The sequence below is a fragment of the Chrysochloris asiatica genome, unplaced genomic scaffold, assembly GCF_000296735.1.
Source record: "Chrysochloris asiatica unplaced genomic scaffold, ChrAsi1.0 scaffold00004, whole genome shotgun sequence".
Taxonomy (NCBI): domain Eukaryota; kingdom Metazoa; phylum Chordata; class Mammalia; order Afrosoricida; family Chrysochloridae; genus Chrysochloris; species Chrysochloris asiatica.
Window position 1 is genome coordinate 14,110,278 of NW_006408522.1, and position 25,368 is coordinate 14,135,645.

Here is a 25,368-nt window from a genome sequence, read left to right on the forward strand (position 1 = left end):
CCCAGGTCTTCAGCACACAGTCCCTCTCCCTCTCTGGATCTAAAATCACCAGCTGCTCCATCGCTCCACGTCATCATCTCTGGCTCCATTTCAGGCATCACTGCTTCTCTGGGTAGGGTTCCGCTCTCTGCTCTTCTCCCTTGATGGTCGTATGAGGCTATGAATCTTTGTGGGAGCAGAAAGCCTCATCTTTTTCCTGCAGAGTGGCTGGTGGGCTTGAACGCCGACCTGGTGTTTCACAGGCCAGTGTTTATCCTACAGAGCCACCACATTCCCTAGTGCTCTTCCTACAGCACCAATAACAAATTAGTTTTTTTGTTTAGTTAGTTATGATAGTTCAAAACATAAAATAATGTATTTAGTGCTTAATTATTCTAAATGCTTTATAACATATACTTTCATTTAAGCCTCAAAGCAGTTCTATGGGGTGGGTACTGTCATCTTCACTCTCATTTTAAGGTTGAAGGGGTGAGGTTTTAGAGGACTTGAGTAAATGGCCCAAAGCTGAGTTTAGCTAGTGGCTAGATGGGCTAGAATGGGACGCAGGCAACTTGAGACTGCCCATCCTACTACTTGTCAGCATTGCCAGGTTCTTCACTGAAGACCAAGGGGCAACAACAAGACTGTATGATGGATTTCATCCAATGAAATATTCTGAAAGAATATGGTTTTTAAATATTCTGGAAAACACCATGTAGTCTTTCATTATTTCAATGCAAGTCTGAAGTCAAAGTAAGAATCAGAAATCTTGTTAGAACATACACAGCACAATTCAGCACCTTTCTCTCCATTTATTGTTTTAAATATATAAACAGAATGGTCATGTGGTAGCCAGAGTGCTCCATCAGGATTCAGAAGGCCTGGGTCTAATGTGGCTGCTAGTGTATTACTTTATTTCTGTGGGCCTCAATTTTTAAAAATTTTTATCTATAATCCATGGGCATTAAACTAGACTAGTGGTTTCTAACTTGTTTCATTCTATTTTTGCTTTAATATAGTTTTGTGGGTTTTTTTCAACAGTATTGCTTTTCTTTTTTGTTTGGTAAAAGTTTACACAGCAAATTAGGTTCCCATTAAACAATTTCTATACAAATTGTTCTATGACATTAGCTACATTTTCTCACAATAGGTCAATGTTCTCTCTAATTGTGTCCTGGTTATTTCATTTCCAGTACTCTAGTTTCCCTGTCCCTTTATCTTCTCATCTTTGCTTTAAAATAAATGCAGACCTTTTGGTCTCATATAGATGGTCCAATTTATTTCTTGATGATAGAACTTATTTTCAAATAAAATCTTACTTGGAATTCAGATTGTTCTGGGGGCAGGGGCTCCACAGGCCAGTGCCTCACTAATACCCCGTCACTTGCACCTGTTCCCCATCTCACCTCTATGACATCCCAGGACCTTTCCAGGAATACGGCAGCACCAGAAGCATAGGTGAAAACTACTGAATTGACTTACTGCCAAGCATCCCATGCTCCTCAGCAAGACTTTCATGGTGCCGTTCACACAGCTGTTATAGTCAGGTGCCGTGGAGTCGTTTCAGACTCAGCAATCCTGTACAGGGTTTCAGAAGCTGTAATCTTTGCAGGAGCAGAAAGCCTTATCTTTCTCCTGCCGACTGTCTGGTGGGCTCGAACTGCTGGCCTTGTGGTTTGTAGCCCCGTGCTTATCTTATGGAGCCACCATGCTCCCCTTCCACATAGTAGGCACCTCTTAAGTACTCACGGGGAAACAAATGAGATATTACTCTGCCTTTTCAGAAATGCAGATATGTACTTTTCATTTCCTCTACTGATTGGCCTAGGCAGTTAAAGTCCTAAGATGGATCCTGGGGGAAACCCAATGCTACGTTTATGGCAAAGCTGCTTTTGGATCCTGAGGTGGCTTCCAAGTTCACTGTGGCCATAAGTTAAGGGTCTGTCAGCACTTCCATTATGAAAACCACTTTGTGGTTTCATAACTTAGTTGTAAAAGTTTGCTTCGGGCTACACTTCACCATACAAATTGAAAAGCTTATTTTAAGCCAAAATGTGGGAATTAGAAAACAAACAATTTATTGGTTTCAGGCATAGTTTTGAACCCAACTTAGCCAAGCAAGATTTATTATGTGGGCAATTAGTGTAGACTAAGCCATTTAGTTCTTGAAAAATATAAAAAAAGGGGGGAAATGACCAACTATTTATATTTCAAAAGGCGTCCCTGCCTGCCACCAATCATTCTTTTTGGCTGTATGTTTATCAGGTACGAAAGACGACACGTTGATAACACCCAGGCCCAATTTACATTTTATTTCTTCTGTTTTGTTTTTTCAAACACATTTCTGTTAATCATAGCAGGTTGATATGTAACTTACCTTGTTATTATCAAAAGGTAAGTGATTTAAATGAGAATATTGTCAAAGGAGAGCTTAATGCTGCTTTCCATAAGTTCTTTGACATTGGCAAGTAAATGTAATGAACAGAAAAGGAAATATCTGCCAAAAGTAACTAGGAAGTTAAGAGACTGAGGGCTTTTAAACCATAGTAGGTAGGGCCAACTCAATGGGAGAATTCACAGTTTCCATGGAGGAGATACAGATCTGATTCCCAGTCAATGCACCTCATGTGTAGCTACCTGTCAATGAAGCTGACCAGGTTTCATTGGAACATCCAGGCTGAGATAGACTAGGAAGAAAGGACTGGTGATCAACTTCTGAAAAGCAGTCAATGAAAACTCTACGGATTACAGCAGTCAGCTGACTCAAGGGCAGATAAGCAATAGCAGCAACATAGCATGTTGCCGGAAGAGGCTTTAGAAGTCATCTGGTCAGACTTCTGAGTTTATAGATTAGAGAACCAAGACTCCTGGGAGGAGAGATCTATGGGAAGATATCCTGCTTCTAACCATTAGCATGACAACCAGGTGTTCCTTATCCTAATTTGTTGATGCCTCATCAATGTTCCTACCAAATATGACCTCATTCGAAGTTTCAAGGACTCTACGTTTTTGTGGTCTTCTATGCCTATCACCAGCTGCTTGTTGGAAACCCTATACAGGGTTTCTATGGGTTGGAACCGACTCGATGGCACTTAACAACAACAACAACAACATAATGCCGAGAAGTCCTGGTGTAGGATAAGTACTGGACTGTAAGGTCGGCTTAAACTGGAAGGTCACAGTTCAAACTCACCAGCTGTTCAGAACCCCTATACAGGGTCACTATGAGTTGGAACTGACCCAACAGCACTTAATAACAACAACAACAATGCCTACGGAGTCCTGGTGGTGCTGTGGGATAGGTGTTGAGCTGCTTATCAAATGGTCAGTGTTCAAAACCACCAGCTATTCTGAGGGAGAAAGATGAGGCTTTCTGCTCCCAGAAAGATTTACAGTCTTGGAAACCCTACAGAGGGTCACTATGAGTCAGAATCAACTCAGTGGCAGTGAGTACTCTAATGCCTAACACAACACACATAAACGGCCCTGATTACACAAGAACACACTCTTCTGCACACAGACACTGAGAATCCACAGGAGATTAGGGTCCCTGTGGAACACTCGTGTTGTATCCTCTTTGGGCCATAGTTTTGAGTACCTAAAGTCAGTAGGTTAGAGTCCTGGTGTGATGCTGTGGTGAATGCACTGGACTACAGAGTCGGTTTGAACCTCAAGGTCGGCGGTTCAGGCTCACCAGTCATTCCTAGGAAACTCTATACAGGGTCGCTTTGGGTCAGAACCAACTTGATGGCACTTAACAACAAGAGTCAGTGGGTTAGTTATCAAAGGTAAGTTAAGGGACCGCAGGTCCATAACTTCATATAGTGACACATCCAGGCATGGGGCCATGAGTATTTTAACAACAAATGGGTCAGTCCTCCAGCTAGGGAATGTAACTGAATGCACCAGGCTAGTATTACCAAACTGGAGCAGATCATTTACTTATGAGTCTAATTCAGTGCCTGACAATCTTCTGTTATGGTATTTGGGGACAGAATAAAGTTGTTCCCAGTATACACCCTCCCTCCACTATACTCATATTTATAGCATTTTATAAGTCCCTTTGACAGTGTTACAAATGTTTGCTTACATATCTGTCTCCCCCAGTCAAGCTCCCTCACCCATACTCTGGGGCAGGAACCACATCTCATTGCTCTCTATGCCACAGTTGTCTGGCACAGGGAAGACACTGAACAGACATCAAGTGAATGAACGAACAAATGCACGCACTCACTAACAGAGCTGTTGTCTTCTGAAGCAGCTGTCCAGGACTCAGCTTCACCACCTCCGGTACCCTGTACAGAACTCCTGCTCCCCACAAAACCAGTCAGATCCCTCAGCTTTACAGAAACATATTTTATAGGGGGGAGAAAAAGAAATTCTGGTAAAAATAGCTCAGTAAAGTATTTTCTTAAGTCAGAGAGGAATTTGAATCAAAAAAGCAAGGCATTTCGAAATACCTGGGTAGAAGATCACAGCCCACTCCAATCTCTCTGGTTTCCACTTCAGTCTTGGGCTGGGTTTCTATTAAATAGTCCAATCTGCTTTGGAGTTCATTATTCTAGAGATGAAGGGGTGGAAAAAAACTTGGTAAAGCAAATATGTCTCCCCACAATAGACACGATACAATTTATATGACTTTTTACTTATGCCACACTAGCTGGGTTTTCCCCACTATATGGCCATTGATCACAATATATTTACTGAGTACCTAGAAAACCCTAGTTCTAGGGTTGATTCATAGTGACCCCATGTGACATTAAACTCTGTCACATGGGGTCACTATGAACCAAAATTGACTTGATGGCATCTAACACCAAGTACACCAAACCTACTGCCATAGGGTCGATTCCAACTCACAGGAACCCTGTCGAAGGCTGTAAACCTGTCCAAAATCAAACAGCCGCCTCTAATAGTCCTTGTGGCGAGGGGTCCAGGGCTGATTGTACAGTGCGACCAGTAGGTGTTCAAGACATAGTCAGCGAATACTGGATTGTGTGGATGTCTATGTATCTAATTTTACATAAATGAAAAGAAACTAAATATCCTAAGCTACATGAGGGGGCTTTGAAAAAGTTCATGGAAAAATTCCATTTTCTTTCCATTCCATTTTTTCGTAAGAGTTTTGAAATTCCTTATACTATAAAACGTTTTTTCCCCCATTCAACAATTTGTTGGAGGATATCTTTCCATGTCTATTAGTTTTCTACTTATGGCAATAAAGTACTTTAATGCATTCATTAATAAATTCATCAATAAAGAATGGGTATACATTATTTGGAGTCCTGGTGTGGCACTGTGGGTTAATGCGCCAGACTGCAAAGCCGTTTCAACTGTTGCTATGGGTCGGAATCGACTCGACGGCACTTGACAACAACACACATTATTTATTTAACTAGTGTCTTATTGATAAGCATCTAGTTATTTATCTCTTTTTTGTTTTCAGTTATAAATAAGGTAAAGCTCAACTTTCAACACCCTCTCGTTAAACCATAAAATGAGTAAGTCTATTAATTTTATTTAGTGGGAAATACCTCTATAACTTAATAATTAGTATTTCATAGGTGTGAAGAATTCTGAATCCGAAACATATGAAGTAGAACAAGCCACTTGGGGTTAAAATTAGCATTTTGAATAGTTTTTTGTTTTCTTTTTCAAGCCAGAGCCAAACATTACATCGTTTAATGATTAGATGCTCAGGAATTAGAAATCTGTCTTATGAGAGAAATGAAGAAAAGAAGGAAAAGAAGTGAGAAGTGAAGATGTTGAAATGAAAATAGATGAAGTAAGGGTGCTTAGATGCCAACAAGAAAAAAAACACAAACAATTTTCACAAAGGCTGGGTAGTGGTTATCTGTCTATTGAGATTTTGTTTTTTAAAAAATATATAGATAAAAAGTTCTTCTGTATGCTTCTCTGTAATTTACTGTATTTCTGAGGGAAAGGATGAGGCTTTCTCCTCCCATGAAGATGTAAAGCCTCAGAAACCCTATACAGGGTCACTATGAGCTGGAACAGACTCAACGGCACTGGACAACAACCGTATTTTTTGTTGAGACGTAACAGACTTGTGTGTGTTCTAGGCTGTATCCTCAAAGTGTGGCATGCAGGAGATGCTTTATAAATATTTACTGAATAAATAAAGGCATAAATGTTTTACAGTGAGCATATTAAACATATGACCAGAAAAAAGAAAAAGCATACCATTTGATTTTTTTTTTTAAGTTGAAGCTGAAGTTGAGCTATAATTCTAAGATGCAAGTTAACACAGGCAAGTTTAAAAGTTCCAAGAAAATATAGGCTTATTTGTTTTGTATAGAGGAATGTGGGTTATAGCTCAATAGCTCCTGCTTTGAATGGGTGATTCCAACAAGCAAATCAGCAGGTCTTGTACAAACCTCTGTCCTGTAGAATGTAAAGGTCTACAGATCCCTTCTGATCAGTAGGGGATGGTGTCAAGAAGAGAAAGCTTTCCAGATTCCCTAGCATCTGACAAGCCATGACAGATCTATGGACTCTGAATATTTCACCTAGTGCTCTGTATGGGAGAAAGGTACTGGCTTCTGGCCAGGGAGATATCAACATTCATATACACACACACACACACAGTTTCCCCAGAAACATCTGGACACTGCCATTCACAAAGAAAGAGGGAGCCAGTAGAGGTCTGCCCTTTAACAAGCTCTTAGCTTTATGCTGGGTCTAGAGCCTATAGTTAGGGACATAAAAGACAAAGCTAGTATAAATATATCCCAATTAGTAGACAGTGAATAGGAGGCCTGGTGTGGCATTGTAGGATAAGCACTAGACTGTTAACCATAAGATTGGTGGGTAAAACCCACCAGCCACTCCTTGGAAACGCTATACAGGGTGACTGTGAGTTGGAACCAAGGAGCTCTGGTAGCATAGCGGTTACAAGTCAGGCTACTACCAAGGTCAGCAGTTTCAAACTACCAGCTGTTCTGTGGGAGAAATCTGAGGCTTTCTGCTCCTGTAAAGATTTACAGCCTCAGAAATCCTATGCAGAGTCACTGTGTGTCGGAACCAATTCAACAGTACTTAACAATAATAGTCTAAAATATTTAGTCTTATTTCATGAAAACTCTACGTGTGCACATCAGATACCCACATAAGCAGAGGAACTACAAATGTTTATATCCATGAAAATTATGAAAAATAGTAAATAATAAATGTTTTAAAATTATCAGGTAGCTATACTCTTATTGCATGGAGTGTGGAATGTTGTTAGCACATTAAAAAAAATTAATGTTGTATGGTTTCCAACTTGAGAAACCCAGTGTCAAGGTGGGAACAGAGAAGGAAGCTGAAAATAATAGAATAATGTGTTAAGTGCCCAGCCAGTGAGACCCACAGAAGATTCAGGGGAAACTCGGAGGGGACACCTAACTGCAAATGAGGAGAGCAGTAGTTGGATTGTCTGTAAAGAGTTCCTGAATCTAGTTAAGGTTAAGAGAAAAACAAAAAGCAACAAAGATGAGTATTCCAGACTTGTGCATGCCTATAGGTTGGGAACAGGCATGTATGCAGGTGAGTGAGAGTTACTTATGAAGAGCATGCCTGGAATTACAAGTAGCTTATCACCTGCCCCACAAGGCAAGGTCAGACCCGGATTTTATGTTAATCACTTGAGTTTCCCAGTGAACATTGGATTAGAGAGAAATAAGACTAAAGACAGGATGACCAGTCAGAGAGGCCATTGCCAAGCAAACTGCTAAAAAAAATGTTCTGGTATAGAGAAATGGGATTTAACAAACTGATTCTTCTGCAAATAAAAGCTATAAACTCTGTGCAAAAGATCAAACACAACAACTGAGGTCTCTGGAAATTGAATGAAGACAGGTACATTTTGGAGGACAAGTAAAGCTTGGAGCCAGAGACAAGCATAAAATGGCTTCTCTATTTAATTTGTTCTTTTGGCTTGTGTTCCTGTTTTTGTTTGCAGCGTTGGCCTGAGAGCATCACAGTCATGGTCGTGACATTAGAGGGACTGTACAAATCTAATAGAAACCCAGGATAACCAGGGTTATCAAAAGTGAGAGCAAACAGGGAACACCATGGTCAATAGGAAAACCCAGTCTATAAAGACACTGTTCTACATCCTACTTGAGTGAGTAGCAAATGGAACCTTAAAAGCTCATGAGTGGTTATCAAAGATGCAACTATTGGTCTCCGTATGTGTGAAAGGAAGAAGAGTGATGACAATGTGAAGACGCTTGGAATCAACTACTCCAATGGACCAATGGAATATATGAACATCAGTCATCGTGACTGCGAACAGAAGAACTAGATGGTATCCCATCACCATACCAACTACTTTCAAAGAGATCACACAAGAAGGTCCTGTACAGAGTGGAAGAAATATAGGGAATAAAAAGAAAGACTGGGCTTACTGGTCAGAAACAGAGTAGAGGAACTCAAAACTATGCCCTCGACCACCCTTCAGGTCTGGAATGGAACTCACCCTCATGGCCCAATTTTCAGCCAAACAGTAGGTAGGTATATAGGGGGAACAGTAACACTAATAAGGTATGCTCACCATGGAATGGTCAATCATTCAAGATCAAAATGACATCATTTACCAGAGAACAAAGTTGAGAAGGGATGGAAGGAGGGTGGAATAGAAATGGGAACCACAGGGAGGAAGTGGGATAACTGTGGTTGCAGGGAGGGGATTGTAATTATTGAGATAAAACAAAGTGCATCCTTTGTGGAATGTAAAACTGATGATCTGCTCCGGACACCTTCACTCAATTCACAACAAAAAGTTAAGTAAAAAAAGAGAGACAGAGAGAGAGAGAGAGAGAGAGAGAACAAAGCCAAAAGAGAGAATCAGAGAAGGCAGCAACCCAAATCCTGTGTAAAGATTTATTTCAGGTCTCTGACTGACCCAGAATCATGGATGTGGGCATGCAAACTGAAAGATGTTTATAGTCAAGGCTTAAAGGTTTGTACGGGTAGCCACCAACTTACAAAGACAAACCATACCCATGACCATCCCCCTTATGTGTGCATGAGAGAGAGACATCTTCTTATCATTAGTAATATATTCTGCATATAATATTTCAGTGCATAATTTGCTAATGTTATCATTCTCAGATATTCATTCACAGATGTTCAATGCTATGATTTACTGTTCAAAATAGTGCCATGTAGACTGAGTTTTCTATATGAAATCTATATGAAAACTTGGTCCCATGTGTCAATGCTAAAATCAATAGGCAGATTCAGGAAGCAGTGAGATGTTCATGTGAAATATGAGAAAAAAGGGCCATAGAGACAAGTCTAACAAATCTTCTGACTAAAAATGCCATCCCCAATACTAGGGATCATCCAGATGATCCAGAACCTTCCACAAGTAGAGTTATCACTACAAATGACTAAATGCCATAGTCCAACTCTTCTTCATTGCTGGAGTAAATGTCTATGATTTGTGTATTTCTTTAATGTATGTATGTGTCAAAATGTATCTGTAATTTTATATGTAACATTCCCAACCCCCAAAGAAAATAAAGATAAGATTTATGAAGATGCTGATAATACAAGGCAATAATAATGAAAACCAAAAGCAAAATGAGGTATTTGACTTATTAGAACTGAGGACAGAGCCATTGGAATGGAATGCGGTGGCAAACTGGGGACCACCTATACTGAGATCTGAGACACTACCAACCATAGGCATGGCAGGGTGCAGTCTAATCAAATTAGTGACTAATAAAACAAAACCCTCAACACTCAAAGGAACAATAAACAGGATCCAAGTCCCCATAACAAAATATTTGCACTGTAAATCTAAAATTACTTAACGTATTAAGAGTCAGGAAAATGTAATCATTCCCAAGGGAAAACAATACTGAGATAACTTTAAAGCAGCTATGATAATCATGCTCAATAAGATAAAGTAAAATAAGCTTATAATTAATGAAGTAATTTTAAAAGATCAGAAGAGGAAAATTTTATACTTTATATTTTTAATGGGGATTTTAAAAGAGAATTAAAAAAAATTTTCACTAGATACACTTGAGAGACAAATAGAGATGACAAAGGAAAAGATTCTGTAAATATATAATAGACTAATGGAACATATGAACATGAGCCTCCCTGACTCCAAGACCAAAAGACCTAGATGGTGCCTGGTTACCAGTACCAAATGCTCTGAAAGGGATCATATAAGAAGGTCCCGGATAGAGCAGCAAATTATGTGGAACAAAACTCAAAGTTACTATTATTATTATTTTTTTTTAAAGACCAGACTTGTTGGTCAGAAAGAGACTGGAAAAACCTGACATTATGGCCCTCGATCATCCTTCAGACCTGGAAAAACCTGACATTATGGCCCTCGATCATCCTTCAGATCTGGAAAGGACGTCACGCTCATGGTCCAACTTAGAGCCAAGCAGTACATATTTTATAGAGGGGACAACAACACTAGTAAGGTATGTTCTAGGGAATGGTCAATGATTCAAGATCAAAAGGGCAAATATACCTAAGGACAAGGTTGAGAAGAGATGGGAAGGAGGGTGGAATGGAAACAGGAAGCACAGGGAGGAAGTAGGAGAACTGTTGTTGCAGGGAGGGGATTGCAATCATTGAGATGAAACAAAGTGTGTGACTTGTTGAATGTAAAGCTGATGATCTTGTCCATAAACATTCACTCAATTCACAACAAAAAAGTTTTTTAAAAAGTCAATAAACTTAGAGATGCATTAATAGAAATTAATGTATCCAGTCTGAAGAAGATCAAGAAAACATTTCAAATAAAAACAACAGAGTTTCAGGTAACAAATGTTTTTAAAGTCTGATGTAAGGATACTGGAATCACAGATGGAGGGAGGAGAGAGACTGGCGAAAACACATCTTGGAATATTATAGCCAAACCCTGAGTAAGTGAAAATCTTGAAAGCAATTCTGTTACAGACAGGAAAGCAATCATTTGAATTTCCAAGGACTTCTTATTAGAAACGATGGAAGCCGGAAGACTGTGGACTAGTACTTTTCAAGTACTGAAAAAAAGAAACTGTCAATATAAAATTCACTGTCTTCCAACAGTGATTGTGAAATAAAGACCTTATTTTAAGATAAGAAAACTAAGGGAAGGTGTTATTACCTAACCTTCACTTCAAGAAATACCAAATAAATGTACTTCAGGCTAAAGAGAGATGATACCAGAGTGAAATTCAGACCCTTTAGATGGAAAGAACATCAGAAATACAAAATATATCAATAAACATGAAAAACTATATTTTCTCTTAATATCTTTAAAATATATCTGATTCTCCAAAGCAAAATTATAACAATGTACTATATATGTAGATACAATAATTATGACAACTCTCACACATCATGGGGAGGAGGGGTAAATGGACCAATATATTTGCAAGGTTTGTGTATTTTACATGGAATGGTATATTTCCCTTAAGTAAACTGCACAAAACAACAAGTAAATAACAAACAGTTTATGGTATATAAAACAAAATCGAGAGCAACCATTAAAATAAGAGATATGGCAAAAATGCCATTGTTGTTGCTGATGTAAAGTGCTGTTGAGTCAGTTCTGACCCATAGCGACCTTCTGTAGGGTTTCTGGGAAGTGGCTGATGAGTTTGAACCTCTGACCTTGTGGTTAGCAAAAATGCCATTAGATAAATTAAAATATGAATCTAAACACCTTCAACTGATGCAATAGAAGGGAAGAAACAAACAAAACCAGAGGGAAGATACAAATCTAAACGCAACCTATCAATAGTTAAAAGTCAGAGTAAGTAAGATCTTACTAAATGTTGCCAGCAAGACATACACTTTAAATACAGATGCATGGGTCAGTTGAAAATAAATGGATGGAAAAAGATGTGCTATGCAAACAGCAACCAAAAGACGGCAGGAATGTCTAAGAAATATCAAATAGACTTCAACACAATGAAAATTAATAAAGGTGGAGACCAACAGTTCCAATAATAAAAGGTCAATTAACCAAAAGATAACAATAATAATAACTGTATATTTCCCAATAAAGAGTCTCAAATAAAGTAAAAATTAACAGAATTAAAAAGAGAAACAGAAAGAAACAAAAAGGAAATAGTCTAAAACTATGATAAGAATGTTAACATCCCTCTCTGAGCAAATATTATAGAAATTATACAAGACGCAGAAAATACATAAATGGTGCCAACAATATTTGTTGTTGTTTTTAAGTGCCATCAAGTCAGTTCTGACTCATAGCAACTCTGTATGGTTTCCGAGGAGGGGCTGATGAGTTTGAACTGCCGACCCTGGAATTCAAACTAACCTTGCATTATCCTGCAGTGCCACACCAGGACTCCACCAACAATATTAGCAACCACCTAAATCTAACTGATATTTATAGAATATACACAATCTAGTATACATACAACATAGTACATTTTTTCCATGATATTTAGCCAAAAGAAACCATGTGCTGGACCATAATACAACTCTCAATAAATCTAAAATAATTAAAACCATATAAAGCATGTTCTCGGACCATACAGAATTAAATTAGAAATAAAATAATAAGATATCTAGAAAAACCCCAGATAATTTGGAGGTTAAGCAACACATTTCTAAATAATACATAAGTCAAAGAATCTCCAGGGAAGTTAAAAAATATTTGGAACTAGATGATAATGAAAATACAACACAGCCAAGCTCACAGGATGTACTAAAGCAGAGTTTAGGAAGACATTTGTAACTGTAAAGGCTTATATTAAAAATAGAAAGATCTACAACAATGGCTTAGACACTACCTCGAGAAGCTAGAAGAAGAGCAAAGTAAACCCCAAATAATTAGAATAAGTACCAGAATAGAAATCACTGAAATAGAAACAGACGAATAGAGAAAATTAACAAAGTCATAAGCTGTTTTTTAAAATTAAAATCAACAAAATTGATAACCCCTCCCCACTTGCTAGACTTATCAAAGACACAAAGAGAGGGAGGAAGAGAAAATAAATCACCTCTTCTAGGAATCAAAAGATAACTGGTGTGGCATGGAGTGCTGTTGTGGTGCTGTGGGCTAATGCACCGGACTGCAAAGTTGTTTGAACCACAGGGTCGGTGGTTCAAGCTCACCAGCCACTCCTTGGAAACCCTATACAGGGTCACTATGGGTCGGAACCAACTCAATGGTACTAAACAACAAGTAAGAATCAAAGAGAAATCCAAAGGTAACAACAGTATATTTGCATAGAAACAAAAACATCCACTCTTACTTCACACAAAACATTAAAATTAACTCAAAATGGATCATAGACCTAAATGTAAAAGTAGGAATCATTAAATTCTTAGAGGAAAACAGAAGACAATATCTGTGACCCTGTAGTATCTGTCCAAGACAAACAGTTCTTAGATATGACACAAAAGCACAAACTATGAAAGAAAAAGTTAAGTTGAACTTTTCCAAAGTAAAAAACTTTGCTCTTCAAAATATCATTAAGACTTGAACTGCAAAGTTCATTTGAACAGCAAGGTCGGAGGTTCAAGCTCACCAGATGCTCCTGGGAAACCCTGCACAGGGTTGCTATGGGTCAGAGGCAACTCAACGGCACTTAACATACACAATAGATGTGTATGTATCGTGCAGTGTTTCATTCTTTTGTGCATAGGGTCATTATGAGTCGGTACCGAATCGATGACACCTAATAACAACAACATATATATATATATATATATATACTCACACAAGTATACATGTACAATTACTATATTATAAATCAAAACTGAAAATTTTAAAAGTCATTAACTCATTAATTTGTTTTGAAAACATAGTATTAATCTCCTTACATGCTATATAACATTTTTGTGAAAACTTGAAATATCAACATTAGGAAAAATAGAAAATATTGCTTTGGTGCCACGGAGTTGGTTCCAACTCAAACCCTGTACAGGGTTTCCGAGGCTGTAAATCTTTATGGAAGCAGAAAGCCTCATCCTTCACCCGTGGAACAGCTGGTAGTTTCAAACTGCTGACCTTGCGATTCGCAGCCCAATTTGTAACCTCTATAGTATGAAGTCTGGAACCAAATCAAAGAACTTTTTATCTTTGTTATAAAGATCAATGGGTTTATCTTGCCTTTTGCTGAATCTTTTAACCATGCATGATTCTGTAACATCACGCACTTGCTATTTAGAAACCACTGGCACACTAAGCTTTGCAGAATCTAAGAATCACTGTTTTAGGGAAATGCTGTATTTTACTATCTGCCTCTTAAGTTGCACATTAAAAGCTCTGAAAAAAATCTGAGCAAACAAACAAAAGCCATCATTACAAAAATAAAAAGGTAAGTTGGAAAATGGAAGAAAATGCTGACATATATAGTACTTCTGACAAAGGACTACCCAGAACATATAAAGAACTCTTATAACACAATAATAAGATAACAAAAAGCTCAAATAATGGATAACAGATTTAAACAGACATTTCACAAAATGTTGTTAAGTGCTGTTGAGTTGGTTCCAACTCATAATGACCCTGTGTAGGATTTCCGGGGCTATAAATCTTTGTGGGAACACAAAGTCTCATCTTTGTCCTGCAGAGTGGCAGGTGGGCTTAAACTGCTGACACTGTGGTTTGCAGTCCAGTGCTTATCATAAAAAGCCACTGTGCTCCCCTTTCACAGATTAAGATGTATAAATGGCCAATAAACAAATACGACCACAGAAATGGAAATTAAGACCACAATGAGAATTTAAAAAATGAAAACAAAAAATCAAAACAATAAAACTGATGAGAATATTGAGAAGCTGGAATACTTATACTGCTGGTGGGAATATAAAATACTATCAATCCTTTGAAAACCTGACAATATAGTAGAACATTAGATCTACACTTAACCTGCAAGTCAACTAATCCAGTACTAGGAATTTACTCACGAGAAATGAGAATCTACATGCATGTACATAGACTTGTCCAGGAACGTTCGTAGTCATTTCATTCACAACAGCTATGAACAGAAATCCATAATCCCCAAATGGAAATAGTCAAATACATGTAAACAGGTGAATGGATAAACAAACAGCTACAGCCATAAAATGGAATACTACTATTGTTCTTGTTAGGTGACATAGACTCGGTACCGACCCATAGCACAGCAGAACGAGACACTGCCCGATCCTGGGCCAACCTCACTACCGCTGCCACACTTGAGTCCATCAATGCTGCCACTTGGCCAATCCATCTCGTTGGGGGTCTTCCTCTTTTTCTCTGACCCTCCACCTTACCAAACATGAGCTCTTTCTCTAGCGAATGGAATCTAACAGAATATAGACGACAAACAACAGCAGTGAAGCTCAAATCATTACTCTGAATGTAAGAAACTAGTCACAAAAGAGTACATAATGGGTGGTTCCATTTATATCAAATGCAAACAAATCTATAGTAACAAAATGGATAAAAGTAATCATCACCATGAATGGTTGCCTGGGGTTTATATCAAATACAAAGAAACCTACAGTTGACAAAAAGGGACAGAAGTGATCAAAATAATCATCAGTGGTGGTGGAGACACTGGTGGTAGTGGTGTGTTGTGGAGTCGGTTCTGATTCATAGCAACCCCGCATAGGATTTCCAAGGCTGTAAGTCTTTGTTGTTGTGTGCCGTGGAGTCGGTTCCGACTCATAGCAAGAAAGCCTCATCTTTCTCCTGTGGAACAGCTGGTAGTTTCCAACTGCTGAAAGTGAGATTAGCAGTCCGATTAGTAACCACCATGTTAGGAAATCTTTACAGTAGCACAGAGCCTCACTTTTCTCCCGGGGAATGGCTGGTAGTTTTGAATTGCTGCCCTTGAGGCTAGCAGCCCAACTCATAAGCCCTAGGCTACCAGAGCTCCTTAGTCATCAGTGGTTGCCTGCATTTCAAAGGGAAACGGAGTATGGTAGGAATGTGCTGGAAAGTTCTGTATCTTCATTGTGGTGGTCCCTTCCCAATTCCATCCAATGGTCAGCACCAATCACGTGATACATGTTAGATAGATGTGGTTTCTTTGCCTAAATTAATACACACTGAAATTGATAAGAAACAAAAAAAGAAAAGATGGGGAGAGCCTGAACATGGGCAGTGGGCATTAAGCTAGAAAGGAGGGAGCAGATTTTAAGAAACATTTAATGAATAAAATGGACAGGCTCAATACAGTAAAACAAAGACTCTCTGCTCCTCAGTCCTGCAGATTTTGACTGAGTCAAACCACCTCAGACTACTGCCTGGAACATGCTCTGCGAAAAACTGCCTACAGCAGTGAGAATCAAGTTCCAGCATTTTCCAGCTTTCAAATACCACCACCTTGTGTTTATAGGAGTAAAACAAGGGGCTTGAAATGCTTGTGCGCCTTCCAGGAAGAAGGAAATCTGTGTGACACCTTTTGGCATTTGGGGGATGGAAATTATGTCACAAGTGTATGTCAGCCGCCTTGTTTCCAACTCACTCAGGCCCAAGGGAACAAGCAACTAGGAGCTCCATGGAGCACCTGCAGTAAACATGAGTGTGTGTCTAATAAAATGCATTTGCAGAGCCCTGGTGCCTGGTGCGGCCACCCCATTAATACACAGGGAAATTAAGAATAGTGCCAGGAATGCACAACAGACACGCTGAGCACTTACACATTACACAACACATATGAAACCCAGGCCAAACAAAAGGAAGGGAGTACTTCACTCCTTTCCTCTGACCTACTTTTTTAAACATTTTTTTAAATTATTTTTTTTCTTTTTGAAATATATCCACTCCTCTCTTATCAACATGTTTAGGTTCCAAAGACCAGGTACTATGTGAAAGTCAGCATTATGGGGGAATGAAGGATGGCCATATCAGAACACAAAAGGGAGGATAACTATATCATCACATAACAGCTAAGTTACGTCACAATATAACTGCCAAATTCCATCAGTCCTGGAGTGGTGCTGTAGAATAAGCACTGGGCTGCTAACTGCAAGGTCAGCAGTTCAAACCTGCCAGCTGCTCCTTAGAAACCTTATACAGGGTCACCATGGGTCGGAACTGACTCGATGGCACTTAACAAAACAATAACTGTGGTTCAACCCCCACCCCCAGCACACCTTGAAAATCTTATACAGGATCAATATGGGCTGGAACTGACTCCATGGCACTTAACAACAACTGCCAAGCCAGTAAGAATCAGTGCACACACAAATCAACATACAAATATCACCATCATAACTAGCGACACTTTCACCTAGTACCTTGGCATTTGTTACTGCCAGCTAAACATTAATGTGAAAAATAGTAGGGTACTTGTTGTTGTTGTTGTTAAGTGCCCTCGAGTTGGTTCCAACCCATAGTGACCCTGAACAGGGTTTCCAAGGCTGTAAATCTTTACGGGAGCAGAAAGCCTCATCTTTCTCCCGCGGAGCAGCTGGTAGTTTTGAACTGCTGATCTTGCAGTTCGCAGCCCGATTCATAACCACTATGCTACCAGAGCTTAGATTTTTTTTATTATTGTCTTTATTATTGTCCTGACTAGCCAGGATTCCCAGTGGGTTCGCAGTTAAGAAAAGATGAAATCTACTACAGGCATAGTTAACTCTGATGATTATCTATGAGCAACCGAATCTACTGAAAGGATGTCTCCTTGGAGGTGTGTCCTGCTCCCAATATAATGGACACACAGGAAAGGCTCTCTCTCTCTTCTGCTGCAGACCTGGGACTCTATAATTATAAGCAATTCCCTTGATACAAACTTCTCTTTATATATATATACATATATATGTTTCATTGGTTTTGTTTCTCAGGAAAACCCAGCATAAGACAGTCGCAAATGCACAATGTTGGATAAAGAGATAATCGATAAGTGAGGTATAGGTGTATTTGGAGCTTCTACTATAGTTATAAGAAATACCACAGAGATATTCTATGTTCCCTTTACCCAGTTCCCCGCAATGGTAACATCTTGTATAATTATACTACAATATCATGATCAAGCTACTGACACTGGTAAAAACCATCAATTTTTTTCATATCTCTGCAGTTTTATTTGTACTCATGTGTGTGTATATTTAATTCCTCATAATTTTATCATGTATGTAAATTTGTACATTTTATACCAAAGTCAAGATTTCCTCTGACTTTTTAATTTACCTGCAAGTTTAAGATTTCTAGCAAAAAAAAAAAAAAAGAGAGAGAATGGAATTTTAGAGTTTCAGAAAGCTTATCTATCTTCTGAAGATATATGCTTGTCATTCTATTTTAGTAATATTTTCTAATTGGAAATAGGGAAAGAATGGGCATATTTTTGTATCAGGAAGCTTTTGAATTGACTGATGAACACTCAGTCTGATGGGGCGAAGCAAAAATAAGATTTTTGGAATCTAGAGTTGTAGTTGTTCTTAAGCACTGTCAAGACAATTCTGACTATAGTGACCCCGTGTAGAGTTTACAAGGAGTAGCTGGTGGATTTGAACCGCAGACCTTAAGGTTAACAGTCCAGTGCCTATCTTACAGCTTCACACCAGGAATCTGGAAGGGTAGATGCAAAACAGAACCTAATGAGTTTAAACCTAAATAACTATACATAGGGGAGCTGTACATTTTTTTAAAGGAACTTTTTATCGTGAATTGAGTGAAGGTTTACAGAGCAGATCATCAGTTTTTAAACTCAACAAACCACATACTTTATCTCAATAATTGCAATCCCCTCTAAGCAACATCATTTATCCCACTTCCTCCCTGTGGTTCTTGTTTCTATTCCTCCTTCTTTCTTAAAGCTTCTGAATGTTTTCCTTGGGTAAATGCTGCCCTCTTGATCCTGAATGGTTGTCCATTCTCTTGGTGTCAGTACCTCACTAGTTGCTGCCCCCTCTCTAGAACTATTCATTGCTTGGCTGAAAACTGAGCCACAGGGGATGGGGAGGGGGGGACAGGAATGCACTTTCAGAGAACAATCTCAGAAGTAGAAATGTTCAGCATAGGCTGGGGCAGGACCCAGTGGCCATGGAGGAGAAGATAGGGGTGGAGATGTAGCAAGAACGCATTTCCTTTGCTTTCAGAGACAGGAGATCCTGGTCTTTCAATATGGTACCAGGTCCCTATGGGTCATCTGAGACTTCTGGGAATGACTGGTAGATAGCCCCTCAAGAAGCAAGAATAAATGAAGATGGAGCTCACCGCCCCTGAAAATACAAAGATTGAGAATACAGGCTCCAGACTCAGGCTTACTCATCTCTTCTTTAATGCTCCTGAATCTCAGTGTCTTCATCTATCAAATGAGTGAAATCAAGCTAACTTTACGGGCATCCCTTTTAAGCAAGCAAGAAAAATAATAATAACTTAACCGATATCAAGTCCTCAGTACATGCCAGAAGTCCCTGGGTGGTTAACACGCTCAGTTGCTGACCTAAAGACTAGAGGTTTGAGTCCACTCAAAGGTACCTCCCAAAACAAGGTCTGGCAACCTACTTGGAAAAAATCAGCCATTGAAAATCCTGTGGAGCCCAGTTCTACTCTGACATACAATGAGTCAGAACGGACTCCGTGGCAATGGTTTGGTCTTGTTGTGCTTTTCAGTATATGCCAAACACTTTATATAAATTTTCATTTCATTCATTCATACACATATATGTGCTGTTATCTTCCCAATTTTATAATTATATATATTAAAAAAAACTACCCTTATCTAGGACCACCCAGCTAATCAGAAGCAGATCCAGGGTTCAAACTTGGCTAAGTCTGATTCTACTGTTCACCTGTCCGTTACACAAGTCATATGGAAAGTATCTACCAATGCCCAAGACACACTAGGTTCTTAATAAATGTCATGTCTTCCCTTTCTCCTTACTTCACTGCCGTCTCCAGGGCTATCTCTCACTGGGGAAGAACTATAATGAGGAACAGAGACAGGGACAGATGCTTGGCAAACCAAAGAGACACAAAAAGAAAGGGATCAATGCCAAGCTCTTAATAGAAAGCCTATAGATCAAACAGATTTTGGCTTTCTTTCTATTAATACCCAGACTCTTGAGGCATTTTATATCCCATAATTTCCTTCTCCGGAACCTACACAAAATGACTTTTAAATGGAAACTTAGGAATACTAAATATCTTAACGTTTCAGATAAAATTAAATCACCTCTAAAACATGTTCAAGGAGCACAGTGGCTCCGCTCCATTCAATAAGCACTTGACTGTGAACCACAAAGTCCACAGTTCGAACCTGCCAACTGCTCCCCAGGGGAAAGATGAGGCTCTCTGCTCCTGCGAAGATTTAAAGCCTCAGAAACCCTGTACAGGTTTCACTATGAGTCAGAATAAACTCAACTGCACTTAACAACAACAAAATATGTTCAAGGAGACCTGGTGATACAGTGGTTATGATGCTTGGCTGCTAACCGAAAGGTAGGTAGTTTGAACCCATCTACCATTCCATGGGAGAAAGACGTGGCAGTCTCTTTCTATAAAGAATATCGTCTTGGAAACTCTATGGGGCACTTTTGAGCTGTCCTATAGGCTTCACTATGAGTCTGGATCAACTCAACAGCCACAGATCTGTTGGCTGTCTTTCAGCCTGGCTCTAGCCTTCATCAAGCTGGGTGATCTTGAGCAAAACCACATGCTGCTCGGTGCCTCTGTGTTTTACATTTATTAACAGAGATGTAAAAATCCTCACCTTGCCTTGCTTAATACTGCTGAGAAAATTATGTAAAGAATGTATGTGAGAATACTTCACAAACTATAAAGTACCGCACCAATGTGGGAAATGATCACGATTAAACAACAGCTTATCAGCCTTGCTGAGGAAAGTCTTGAACAAGAAAAAATAGAGCCAAAAAAGCCAACGTGAGTAGCAAGCTGCAATGAGGAGAATCAGATGGTAAAGATAAACTAGCTGTCAGAACCTCATTTTCAGTGTTGGCAGTTAACCTTCAATCACTTTTATAAGGCCAGGAAACAGCCATATTTTTAATTAAGTGTCAGTGGTAGGCTGAGAAACATTAAATTTAATGGTAAGGTAAGTCAGCGTCTTAAAGAAACACAGTTTCTTACCTCTCCTTCTAAGAAAGATATCTTTTCTAAGAGTTGCAGTATTAAGAGCTGCTTCTGTTGCACCTTTTTCTTTAAGGATTCGATCTGTAAAGACACAAGATAAAAATTATATTCATCAAAAGTATAAAATCATATAAATAGGCTTTCTGAGTGTAGACCGCTAGAAATTCAGGGTGCTGGCTCTAGGGGAGGGTTTCCTCTCTCTGTCAGCTCTGGAAGAAGATCCTTGTGTCTTCTGAACTTCTGCTCCTAGGTGATCTTCATGTGACTTGACATGTGTTTCCCCAAATCTCTGGTTTCTCTCAATTACTTGTTTAATCTCTTTTATATCTCAAAAGGGATTGACTTAAAACCCACCCTACACTAATCCTGTCTCCTTAACATAGCAAAGACAACCCATTCCCAAATGGGATTATAATCAAAGACATAGAAGTCAGGTTTACAACACATATTCTGGGAGGACACAACTCAATCAAAAACAGGGAACTTTACAATTGTGTTACTGGGTTTTCATCGCCTGGATCCTTATTGTTGTTGTTGTTAAGTGCCGTCGAGTCGATTCCGACCCATAGTGACCCTGTATACAGTTTCCGAGGAGCAGCTGGTGAGCTTGAACCACCGACCTTGCAGTTCAAATGGCTTTGCAGTGTGGCGCATTCACCCACAGCGCCACACACCAGGGCTCCACCTGAATCCTTAGCGTCACCCAAAATGGGACAAACAATCATTATGTGTCCCTCAAGTATTACAATACGAAGCATGGAGCACCAGTCACTGAGTCTGAATCTAGTGAAACTTCTAGAGCTAATAAGGCAATCGCCTAATCCAGAATATAGGACCTGTTTATCGGGACAACTAACTCGGTTCCTACAATGAGCCAGTGGATAGGAATAATAGAAGTGGGAGATGCATGGGGAGGGGGTGGCATGCTCTGGAGTTTAGAAACATAACCACCAAGTATAAAGAACCTTGTCTGTATGCTGACTGGAATCAGTAAACATACACATTTTAAAACATCTGTGAAAATTTTATTACTGACTGGTATTAAATGGTACCAAGGAATTATCATTAATTTTGTTAAGTATGTAGTGGCACTGCATTAGGCAGATCTGCTGCACAAGACCTCTTTAAAGCATTCAAGAGCAAGTATGTCAGTTTGAGGACTAAGGTGTGCCTGACCCAAGCCATGTATATTCTATAGCTTCATATGCATGTGAAAGTTGGTCAATGAATAAAGAAGACTGTACAAGAATTGATGCATTTGAGTTATGGTGTTGGAGAATATTAAAAGTAGCACAGATTGTCAAAAGAACAAACATATCTGTGTTGGAAGAAGTATAGCCAGAGTGCTCCTTAAAAGCCAGGACGGTGAGCCTTCGTCTCTCATACTTCAGACACATTATCAGGAGGGACCAGTTCCTGGAGAAGGACATCATGCTTGGCAAAGCGGAGGATCAGCAGAAGACCCCCAATGAATTGGATTGGCACAGTGGCAGCAGCAATGGGTTCCAATGAAACAATAATCATTAGGATGATTCAGGACTGGGCAGTGTTTCGTTCTGTGACGCAAAACCGACTCAACAGCATCTAGCAACAAGATACTGACGTAGTAATTCTGTAAGAAGTATCTCATATGCTTTAGAGAGACATAATGAAGTACACAGGAAAAACAATTACACAAAAGTGGGGCAAAAAAAATAAGAAAAGAGGGAAAAAGGAGGGGTAGATAGAGCAAATGTGGCCAATTCTTGCCATTGTTGAGTCTGTGGAATGAGTCTATAAAGCTTCATTAATTTTTCTTTGTTCTAAGTACATTTGATATTTGTAACTATAAAATCTTTCCAATTCCACCTGATGTCAAGAAATATAACCTTGTGATGTGGAAAGCAAACCATACAAAACAGCATATCATATAAGAAACACACTTCAGAAAAACGTCCATTGTTAATAATAATTAAAGAAATTAAAAATAAAATAAAACAGTAATGAGTCACTGTTTAATACCTATTAAATTTACCAAACACTATTGACTAAAGAAACCAGTGTTGGCATAGCTAGCAAAGACAGTTACTCTCATGTGTTGCAGGTGGCACTGTAAATTAGAATGACCCTTTGGGCAATTTAGCAATAAATATTAAGAGCCATAAAACTGTTCATACCCTTTGACCCACTAATCCCACTCCTGGGAATTAATCCTAAGGATATAATTCAAACGAAGGAAAAAAGCTATATCTACAAAGATGTTCTTGCTCCTATTATTTATAATAGAAAATGGAAATAACCTTAATGTCTAGCACTAAAGGAATGGGTAATAAATTAGGGAATATCAATATGATGGAGTATATTACACAAAAACAAACACTAAAAACAATTATATGAGCATTGCAAAATGAAAGAGTATTTACAAAAAGCCTTGAGGTTAAAAAAAAAAAAAAAGCCTTAAGGTATAGAAAAACAAAAGTTTGCATTAAATAAAGTAAAAACTGGAGGAGAAGTTAAATAAAAATAGTTTGAGGTTGGGGTAAGATTATAGGTCAAAAAGAAAAGAAGAAGATGGTTTTGCTAGCTTTTCTTCAATTTTTGAAAAAATAAGTTTTCAACAATCATCCCTGTAATGTTCCTATTTTAAAATATTTATATGATAGGCATCAATGGGCTCAACCATGGCAACAATTATGAGGTTGGCCCAGGACCAGGCAGTGTTTTGTTTTGTTGTGCATAGGGTCACTATGAGTTGGTACCAACTCGATGGCACCTAATAACAACAACAACAACAACAACAACTGTTGTGGTTGTTGCTGTTAAATGCTGTGGAGTCAGTTCTAACTCACAGCGACTCTGTATAGGGTTTCCGAGAAGCAGCTGGTGGGGTTGAACCACCGACCTTGTGGTTAGCAGTCCAGTGCTGATCCTACATGCCACACTGGGAAGTCACTGTTGTTGCTAAGTACCATCCAGTCAGTTCTGATGCTAAATGACATCATAAACAACAGTATGAAACACTGCCTAGTCATGTACCATCCTTATAATCACTGCTATGTTTGCAGTCCTGGTGTGGCACTGTTGGATAAGCACTGGCCTGCTAATCACAAAATCAATGGTTCAAACCCACCACTCACTCCTTGGAAACCCTATACAAGGTTGCTAGGAGTCAGACTGATTCGAAAGCACTTAACAACCACAACATGTTTGCTATATTGCTGCAGCCACAATGTCAATCTATTTCCTTGAGGGTTTTCCTCTTTTTTGCTCACCCTCTACTTTACCAAGTATGATGTCCTCTGCAGGGACTCATCCCTTCTGATACCATGTCCAAAGTATGTGAGATAAACTTGCCATTCTTGCTTCTAAGGAGCACTCTGGCTGTATTTCTTCCAAGACCGATTTGGTTGTGTTTCTCATGGTGGTGGTTGTGTACTGTCTAGTTGGTTCTGACTCATAGTAACCCTGTATTAGGTTTCCAAAGCTACAAATCTTTACCAGAGCAAAAAAACTCATCTTTTATTCCAAGAGCGGCAGGTAGATGTGAAATGCTGGCCTTGCGGTTAACAGACTAACATATAACCCACCACACTACCAGGGTTCCTTCGTTCTTCTGGTAGTCCATAGTCCATAGACTCAATATTCTTCACCAACACCATAATTCAAATACATCAATTCACATCTGGTCTTCAGTGTCCAGCTTTTGCATGCACATGAGTTGACTGCAAATACCATCGTGCACTTTAGTCCTCAAGGTGGCATCTTTGCTTTTTAACACTTTAAAGAGGTCTTCTGCAGTAGATTTTCCCATTGTAATATGTCATTTGATCTCTCTCCTGTTGCTTCCATGGGTATTGACTGTGGATCCAACTAAAATGAAATCCTTCACAACTTCAAAATTTTCTCCATTTATCATGCTGCTGCTTATTGGTCCAGTCATGAGGATTTTTGTTTTGTTTATGTTGAGGTGTAATCCACACTGGAAGCTATAATGTTTGATCTTCATCAGTAAATCCTTCCAATTCTCTTCACTTTCAAGCAAGCAAGGTTGTGTCATCTGCATATCGCAGGCTGTTAATGAATCTTCCTCCAATTCTGACGCTGTGTTCTTCTTCATATAGTCCTGTTTCTTAAATTATTTGCACAACACACTGACGGAATACATATGGTGAAGGGATACAACCCTGATGCAGCTCCTGATTTGAAACCATGCAGTTTTTCCTTGTTCTATTTGAACGGCTGTTTCTTAGTCTATGTACAGGTTCCATATGAGCACAATCAAGTGTTCTGTAATTCCCAGTCTTCACGATATTATCCACAGTTTGTTCTACTTCACACAGCTATATGCTTTTGCATAGCCAATAAAACACAAGTAAAAATCT

At 39.0% G+C, this 25,368-nt stretch overlaps 1 protein-coding gene across 2 annotated transcripts in view; it reads right to left on the reverse strand.

Moving 5' to 3' along the window:
• Nucleotides 1-25,368, reverse strand: part of MYZAP (myocardial zonula adherens protein) — a 119,510-nt gene that overhangs the window by 5,516 nt on the left and 88,626 nt on the right. The window contains exons 11-12 of one of the 2 annotated variants that reach the window (XM_006831607.1): nucleotides 21,005-21,088; nucleotides 4,440-4,540 (exon numbers count right to left, since the gene is read on the reverse strand). In XM_006831607.1, the coding sequence (XP_006831670.1) occupies nucleotides 4,440-4,540; nucleotides 21,005-21,088 (185 nt within the window). The remainder of the gene's footprint in view (nucleotides 1-4,439; nucleotides 4,541-21,004; nucleotides 21,089-25,368) is intronic. The other variant, XM_006831608.1, reaches the window with a different exon arrangement.